This window comes from Phoca vitulina, unplaced genomic scaffold, assembly GCF_004348235.1.
Source record: "Phoca vitulina isolate PV1807 unplaced genomic scaffold, GSC_HSeal_1.0 scaffold1, whole genome shotgun sequence".
Classification (NCBI taxonomy): domain Eukaryota; kingdom Metazoa; phylum Chordata; class Mammalia; order Carnivora; family Phocidae; genus Phoca; species Phoca vitulina.
Genome location: NW_022589704.1, coordinates 15,840,214 through 15,849,497, shown reverse-complemented (window position 1 = coordinate 15,849,497; position 9,284 = coordinate 15,840,214). Strand labels below are relative to the sequence as shown.

The 9,284-nt window shown below is 43.2% G+C and overlaps 1 protein-coding gene across 2 annotated transcripts in view; it reads right to left on the bottom strand.

Annotated features, from left to right (window-relative positions):
- Positions 1 to 4,207: 4,207 nt before the first annotated feature.
- Positions 4,208 to 9,284, bottom strand: part of PAX3 (paired box 3) — a 95,262-nt gene continuing 90,185 nt past the window's right edge. The window contains exons 8-10 of one of the 2 annotated variants that reach the window (XM_032410689.1): positions 4,965 to 5,211; positions 4,432 to 4,462; positions 4,208 to 4,274 (exon numbers count right to left, since the gene is read on the bottom strand). In XM_032410689.1, the coding sequence (XP_032266580.1) occupies positions 4,208 to 4,274; positions 4,432 to 4,462; positions 4,965 to 5,211 (345 nt within the window). Of the gene's footprint in view, positions 4,275 to 4,427; positions 4,463 to 4,964; positions 5,212 to 9,284 lie in introns of those variants that run through there. The other variant, XM_032410784.1, reaches the window with a different exon arrangement.

The window sequence follows — 9,284 nt, the reverse complement described above, 5'->3', positions numbered from 1 at the left end:
AGGCCCAAGCCTTCGTCCCCTTCCTTTCTATAGACATCTTGGTTCTGGTTCCGTGAGGTAATTATGTAGTTTCAGGATCGAGTCTTCCATGGCATGTCTGCACAAAGGACGTCAATTAATCCATCCCCTCCCCCATTTAAGACTCTTTCTAAACCCACAGCCATGAGCCAGTGACCTTGTCCATCGTGCTGGTTCTGTTGCCAGCACTAATGAAGATCCCTCCTAATATAGGATGTTCCCCAAATATCCGAGTGTGTGTGAAAATATCTTTCCAAGTGGAGCCAAAAAAATATGTTTGTGTCCATCACAGATATGAAATATGATACCTATTCCTAGGAAAATGGCTGCCCAGGAAGGAATGACTCAGCAATTGATATTAGTACATCCATGATTTAATAATTTTAAGTTCTAATTTTTAGTTTTTACTTTTAAGTTTTCCAACCAAAGTGTATAATTATATGGACAAATGCAAAACCCTCTGTGCAGAGTCAGGTTCAAGCTAAGTTGAATGCAAAGGTTCAAGGTCCTTAGAGGCAGCTTGTCCCAGGGAATAAGAGCAGGGACTCCGATGGGGGGAATCAGGACTTGGGGGGAGTCAAGTCCTCATTCCTCTGGAGATTGATTAGATACAAACCAAAAAAAAAAAAAAAAGTCAGGGAAATATTGATCTACAGAGATTTTTCAACATGAGAAATATGAACTGAGCAAGAGATCTCAGAGACATGCAGAAATAAGGGCATAAAGAAATATATCAAAAAGAGATATGGGCGGCTCAGTCGGTTAAACGTCTGTCTTCAGCTCAGGTTATGATCCCAGGGTGCTGGGATGGAGCCCTGTGTTGGGCTCCCTGCTCAATGGGGAGCCTGCTTCTCCCTCTGCCCCTACCCCTGCTCATGCACGGGCTCTCGCTCTCTCTCTCTTTCTCTCAAATAAAATCTATAAAAAAGAGAGAGAGAGAGAGATGAGCCACACATACCAAATTCTGAGACTGGGCAGGGAGGGAAAGTGACATGGAAGATCAGTTTCTGTTGTGTAGTCCCAGCTCCTGGATGCATTGGTCTGTCATACAGGGAGTGAATTATTTTTTGTAATACCTGCTTTCAACTTGAGTTTGGCACAGGATAGGTTGATATAATGAAGTGAGTGTCACCAGCAGGATTTGGAACAGTAAAATGAAGACAGGTTCTGCCACCAGGCTGAGCACAAGTCAAAGCCTGCTTCTACTATTTCTGACTATGTATGACCTTGGCCCAACTAATGAACAACTCTGGACCTCAGTCTATTTATCTGTCATTTGAGGCTAACCATGCTCACCTCACAGGATTTTGGGAGGACTAAACAAGGTAACAAAAGTGTTTGGTAAAGATTACCTTCCTTTCCTCTTCTTAAAATATTTTTGGAATAGGGGCGCCTGGGTGGCTCAGATGGTTAAGCGTCTGCCTTCTGCTCGGGTCATGATCCCAGGGTCCTGGGATCGAGCCCCACGTCTGGCTCCTGGCTCAGCAGGGAGCCTGCTTCTTCCTCTGCCTCTCCCCCTACTCATGCTCTCTCTCTCTGTATCTCTGTGTCTCGAATGAATAAATAAAATCTTAAAAATATATACATATTTTGGGAATAATTGTCGGAAAAAGAGCAACATATTTGACCAGAAGGATGAGCGTGTGAGCTAAGAACACCTAACACATTTAAAGAACTTGGAAATTTTACCTTCCGCACTTCAAGTCTTTGGGGTTTTAAAAAGACATGCTTTAGATCAGCCCTGACGAGCAGAGCTTTCTGCAATGATCGAAATGTTCCAGACCTACACTTCCCGACACCCCAGCTTCTGCCCACATGTGGTTATTGGCCCCTCGAGATGCAGCCAGTGCACCTGCGGGACCAACTTCTTAGTTTTGTTTACTTCGAATTATTACAAATTTAAACAGCCGTGTGTGCCTAGCTGCTTACGGAATCGGACAGCGCTCCTTTACATCTTTCTGGATCTTTGACTATAAGGTTCTCCCGCGCTAGTCTGGACTTGGGGAGGCAGAAGAGTGAGTTTAAGCACGTAGGCTCTGGAATCGGTCTGCCTGGAATCAAATCCCAGCTCGCCGCTGGCTAATCTCACGTAAGCACGTTATGTCTCGGTTTCCTCATCAGTGAAAGAGGAATGCCGATGACAACGACACCTGCCTCATAGAAGATGTGGGCAGGAATAAATGGGTTAATGCACGTAAGGTGGCTCAAAGGGCATTGTGATTATTTACTCGATAAGAACAGTCCTCATGCTTTATTGCGACTGTGCATTTACTCCCCTGGCCTACCCACTAGGCTATAAACATTGCCATAACACCAGAGCCAAGCACCATACCCGGTACACTTAGACTCTCAATAAATAAGTGTTTAAAAAAGTATTGAAGGGACAGAGGGAGGGAGGGAGGGAGGGAAGTAGAGAAGGAAGTGGAGAAGGAGGAGGAAGAAAGAATTGAACGACACAGTAATGTTTTCCATGAAGAGTGAAGAAAGGTTCTAAAATAAAATAAATGACAAAATATGAAAGCTTTCAATAAAAATTTCAGTGGACATGACCACTGAAGATGAAGACAGAGAAGGTACTCTGGGGGAAGACATACTCCCAGATGACAATGAAGGGATCTGACAGCTCAGAGAACCATGGAGAGAGAAAGGTGGACTGAGGGGTCTGGTTAATACTGCATCTACAAAAATAAAAGCTTCCATCATTTAAAAAGTGTGTTCAACCAAGCTTCTTCAAGAGAACATGATTGTGGGGTATGTGACCCTATCTGTGGAGGTTACAGGTTAATCTAAAAGGTCCCATTGGCAGCAAAGCATGTGTTTGTTGGTTTTCCATACGCAAGTTTTTATTAATCCTACGTTCACCGGTTCCCCAAAAAAGCAGTGTTGGGCAAGTTTTCATAACTGTTTATTCATTATAAATAGTAAATATTTACTGCACTTTTTACATGAAAGACATTTTTACAACACATTGTTGTTGGTTGAGGTTGCAACACAAAGATAGTACTGCTCTTGACCCATCACCCTCTACGACCAACACGTGAACTAAACTGGAACTACGTCTAGTCTCACTACCCCACTACAACATTGTTCTTAACTCTAAAGGGAATGTATTTGTGCCTACCTCGTTCATGGTTCCAAGAAGAGAAAGAAATAAATAACACTGCCTTCCACCTTCTCGTTCCTCTTAACAGCTCGAAAAAACAAATTTATTGACATTCTAAAATGTCACCACACAAACGTATGTAAACCTCAGTTCCTATAATCTTTCCATATTGGATATCCTTGTATAATTTAAAAGTACATGAGAGCCACGTGGACATTTCTGCTCTTGCCCTGCCTTTCATAGAAAAGAGAAGAATGTAAACGTCGTCATTGTAAAAGCATGATTCTCGAACACGGTCTCTAGTCAAAAGGAGCAAGCTGGATGTTGGTTGTCCATTAAATGGCGAACATCATGCATTCTACCGCAATGAATCATGGGCTGCGAAAATAAAGCACCTGCAAAAATATAGTTGTGATTCTGTTTCTACGGCCCTGGCCGTCGCCAAAGCCTCCGTGAGGTACACAGTATTGCACACCGATAAGCAGCTGTGGGAATGCTCGTCACTTCCTCTCCACCACGCCCCCTCCCCCCACCCTGGCCAGGTTGGCTTCAAAATGAAAATGAACTGGGAAAATGTCACATACCTCTCCCCACACCGAGAAAGAAAACAAGCTTTTTCTTCCCATTATCCCATGTCCTGTTTGCAAGGCCGTCCGCCCCGCGACATTTATTGACAACTGGGTTACAAATGAGGATAAGATCACAAATAATTTATTTGGGAGGTCCTTTACATCTAGTCTAACTTCCTAAAAAATGGTGCCATTTATTTTTATATCAATTTCCAGTGTGTAAAAAAGTCAAGGATTCCTCCATTCCTGCTTCATCACGTGAGCAGTTTTAAAATGGTGTAAGTGTCAGCATTGAACGTCAAACATGTTATACTTGAGAGTACTCTCCGACTATATTTTAGAACATTCTGCTTGCCTGAACCAGTCCGGATACATCTCACACACAGAGACACACACACGCGCGCACGCACACACACAAATGAAATGTTTTCGCTCCTTGATCATCAGCACTAAAGAGTTGGGGTATTTGATGTGTAGCCATGTTAAATCATTGCCTTAAAATGTTGCATTTGTCTTTTCACTGTTCCAGGCCTTCCTTTCTTCCACTGCTTTTGTCCAATATGTTCAAAAGCATTTGAAACCAACTACTGGAGAAAAAAAATCAATCACTCTTCTCCATCTCCTGGTGAGACCGCCCCCCAAAAAGATGATTTTTTTTTTTTTCTGAGAAGATTCTTCACGTGTAGGCTGTGGAGACCGGAAACAGGGCCAGTTTTAGCTCCAGGTGGACAGTTCACTTATGCGATATCTGGCTTGAGATAATGAAAGGCACCTGAAAGGAAACACACGTAGCTTTTTAGGTCATGCTCGGACAATTCACAGCGAGGGGCAAAATCAGCTACAGCCTGACAATGTCATATTTAATACCGTGGTATCAAAGGATCGAGACTAATATTTTTATTCCTGAGACAAGTTTGACACAAGTCTGTGTCTTTGGGATTATACCCCATATGATCCTTGAGCTGACCTCATTAAGAACATGTGTTTCTAATGCCAGGGGTTATTTCATTTTGGCCAACCCTCATGTTTTACCTAGTGGCAATCGGGCTTCACATCGCGGCAATTAATAACCGCAAGATGTTGTTGACATCAGCTAAGAAAATAACGATACAAGGGAGCCCTTGCTGGAACAGAAGGCGGGCTCTGCCCCGACACTGATACTGGGACGTCAGGCCCAGTCATGCCGCCGCCGCCGCCGCCGCCCCTTTCTTGAGGAAGGGCTGAGATTTTGCATCCCGTCAGGAGTCATTAGCCCCAGAGAGACCAAGGCTTACTTTGTCCATACTGCCCATATTGGTAGCCTGTGACAGGGTCCATACTGTAGCCCGTGGTGCTATAGGTGGGTGGACAGTAGGACTGAGACGTTGGCAGGCTGTCCAGGCTCTTCATATGGTCTAGTCTCTGACTGCAGCTGGCCGACACCGTGGTGGGAGGTTCCAGGCCCCCGGTGAGAGGGGACAGAGCATAATCGGTCTGGGGCTGATGGGGCACGCCACCGTGGTTGGTCAGGAGTCCCATTACCTAAAATAAACAGGCAGATTGGGAAGAAGTAAGAATGCAGAGAGGACCGGATCATAGCTGAGAGCTGAAAGGATAACTGGAGAAGTCCCATCTTTCCTTCTTTGGGAATCTGCTCGCACAGGGCTGTCCAGAAGACACTGACCACAACGCAAAGGGGCTCGGACACCGCATCATGCCCAGTGATAGCCATCGGACGTCGGTTTCAGAAAAAGGAAAGGTGGGGCGTGGAGGGAGCAGGGGGGGAGGGACGGAAAAGAAAAAGAGGTGGAAAGAGCGCCTCACCATGCCTCTAGCGATAAAATCGGTCTAGAATTTCAAAGAAGGGACAGAAGGACGGAGGGAGAAATTCTATCTGTTGATACAAAACACTGGCTAATCATATATTACATCTGGACGTTTCACATGTGATTTTAAACAGACATTAGCTTATATATTTCTTTTTTAATTCAACGGATTCAGGGGTGCCCAGGTGGCTCAGTGGTTAAGCATCTGCCTTCGGCTCAGGTCATGATCCCAGGGTCCTGGGATCAAGCCCCACGTCCGGTTCCCTGCTCCACGGGGAGCCTGCTTCTCCGTCTCCCTTTGCCTCTCCCCCTGCTTGTGCTCTTTCTTGCTCTCTCTGTCACTATCTGTCTCTATCAAATAAATAAATAAATAAAATCTTTAAAAAAATTAAAAATAAATAAATAAAAATCAACGGATTCAAATGAAATTCTTTTCATGTATTTTAAGATGCCGGTGTCTATTCTCGTAGTGTTCCCTCTCAAGAAAGCTCCTCTCCCTATCTCGCCATCCCTAAGTGATCAGAGATAATTACTCGTTCTCTGATGCTGCTGGGTGCTTTACTCATCCCTCCCACTGTGCAATCATGACTTTGGTCACCTACTTTGAATTATGAGAGTTTTGAGGGCAATAACCGACTCACCTTTATATTCCTAGCACCCAACGTGGTACTTGACACATATTAGGTACTGAGGAAGGAAGGAGGGAGGGAGAGAGGGAGGGATGGAAGGGAGGGAGGAAGGGAAGGAAGGAAAGGAGGGAAGGAGGGAGGGAGGGAAGGAGGAAAGGAGGGAGGAAGGAAGGAAGGAAGGAAGGAAGGAAGGAAGGAAGGGAGTGCTAAAGAACTCTCCAAGTAACTGCCTCCATTCCCTGCCTTTTCATTTCTTATCGAAGCATTTCATATATAAGAAGGTGTTAAAAGGAAAGAAAAGCCCGAAATACAAGCATATTCTAAAAACTCTGTTCAGTTTTGTAAATAACCCTAGAAAGCAAGAAAACTTTAAAAAACAAAAACAAAACAAAACAAAACAACCACCACCTTGTGATTAACAGGCCAACTTTCAGATCACACGGGGAAGTGTTCTGCAAACTCAAGCTCGCGGACCCTTACAGCTCCTGGGGATGGAAGTTAAGTGGCTAACTAATTTGGCAGCTGGAAAACTGCCCCGGGCGAGCGGGAGTGATTCTTCTCAACTTCGTACCATCCAGCGGCAGGGGTCAAGAAACAATTGCAAGAAGAGATGGGGACAGGGTGAAGAGCCTGTTTACCGAGCATTTCAGGCGGGAGCCACAACCGCGCACATGGCCACCATCTCCCTGCTGGGTTTGAGGGAGTTTGAAGCACAGAGGGGCGAAGTTACAAATACGAGCGAGAGGAGAGGGTAGCGGTGAGCCCCAAGCCATGACTCTGGCCTCGCGCTGTCCGCCCAGGTAATTCAGGCCACAGACTCCTGGGTGGAGGGGGTTCAGCAAGGCGGGAGAGAGGGCCTAGCCTTGCATCCCAGAAAAGACATCTTAGATTCCAAAACCAATGACACCACCATCCCCTTTGGGAAAGGTCTGCATCCGCCTCCTATCTAAACAAAATCTTGAAATGCAGCTTTAAACTGATCTACATGTTCAGTTAGCCCCAAGAGACAAAAGTGGGGGGCAGGTCTGCTTAACCACGTTCTATGGATGACCCTTTCTTCCTCTACTTTAACAAGCCACCAATTTCCCCCACCTTTCCCCTGAAGAGCTAGTCTCTGTTTCCTCATCTGCCTTTTCGTTTGAGTTGTGTGTGCAAGCATGTGGGAAGCGGGGGGCCAGTGTGTGGAAAGCAACACAGCAATACCCAGATTTTTAAAGATGTTCCAGGGGATCTAAATTTTCTCGAGTTACGTGGTGAAATAGCTTTTTAAAAAGCCTTAAAAACTACTTATATTCTAAAAAAATAATCATACGTGACAGAGCGTCGTTTTATTTTACTGGGGATTTGGGGAAAGTGAGAGTCACAAAATAAAGAGCCAGTAGATTCTTGGAGCTCCAGGAGGGTGGGGAGTCACCAGAACGTGGGGCTCTTCATGGGCCCTCCCCGACGCTGTTTATAGTAAATTAATTACTTCATTTTCTCATTTAAAAAACTTGAACATAACTCAGAATGCATTTAAGTTATTTCCTGAATGTTCTTCCACCTACATGTTTTGTTTTTTCTTTTTTTTCTTTTTTTTTTTTGCCTTTCAGTTTGTATAGATGATTTTACATACATATATCTGGAAAATTCAAAAAAATGCTATTGATGTACTAATTTATTAAGTATTTTATTTCAGCTCAAATTATTCAGGCATGTTCTACTAGGAGAAAAGAATCTAAAATAGAGGTTGTTCAATGCCTAGCCTACCCCTTTCAAATCAGGGGTATCTCTTTGTGTACTGGCCTGATGAGCAAGAATGCATGGGAAAAATAAAAATATGACAAATGTGACCGTGTCAACGAAAGGGAGTTAATGACATAGGGCACAAATATTTTATTGTAAATAAACTGTGCTAAATAAAAACAAACACTTAGCAAAAGCAATTTTGTAATTATATTAATCCCAAGAAGAAAAAATGGCCAATGGAACTGGATAAAATGGAATTACATTTAAATTAATACTACCCTTCATGAAAATACTTACTTGAAACTTAGTTATCATTATATCACTTTAAGGGAGAAATGGAATTCTCCATACACAATTATAGTTGAAGAACAAGAGCAAACTGTTATTCAAAACATGCATACTCTCTCATGAGCTACATATACATTTTTGTGATAAACTTATTTTTTTAATCCTCTGCCATATATTTCTTGTTTGCATTAACTTTGAAAGCAGTAATGATTTTGTCCATGGGAGAAAACCATGAAGATCCTAAAAGAGAAGAAATGAGTCCTTCCTGCAAGCCAAATTCGGCTTCTGGTTCTGCAACTTGGTGCAGCTGCTGAATTAGAAAATACTTGAGGACAAGATTGAAATCTAGGGCCTAGAAATATATCTCCTGGAGGATGGAGAAGACATAGTAGGATCTGCCAGAGTCCTATTCCTGGGCAACAGAAAGTTGCTGGGTGAATGGAACAGGAGGGACCCATTTGGGGTCTTCCTTTCAGTATTGCCTGTGTCCTACACAAAAAGCCAGTGACGGTTTCCGCATGATCGAGAGCCCTTAGCTCGGCAGCGTGGTACCCGCAGTGGCTAATGTGAAAACTGAAAAGGACCAGAGACCAGTCATCTTTGCTCCCTTTGACTTCCCCGACAGAGCCCAAGAGACAGACATTCTTCCCACAAGTTCTTATTTCCACTGTGATGGTCACATATTGTCCTCATGATTTCTTTCTCGAGAATTGTATAAGGATGGGCGAGAGGCACTAATATTTTCCTACAGGTGGCCCGAAATGGAAATTAACAAATGATTAGAAACTAACAATGATTCCAGTATTTCACATGGAGAAAACTTGAGAAATATACATCTTTTTAATAACTTCTAATTTAAAAAATGAAAAGGAAATCTGTTTTGGAAAATAAAATAGTGACTATATCAATACAAAATGCATTACTTTCCCCTAACATAATTTAAAACCTCAAGTCTCTATGGAAGGGTCCCATTACACTTTTATGTACATTTCTTTAAAAGCTATTTTGTATTTCATGTGGTTCAAGGGAAGCTATGGAAATTTCTTTTTGCTGCACAAAGAATTTGGTAAACGAACTTCTTAGAATTCCCCCCATAATATGGTTATGGAATGACTTCCAGTCATATTTTCTTTCTCAGAATATT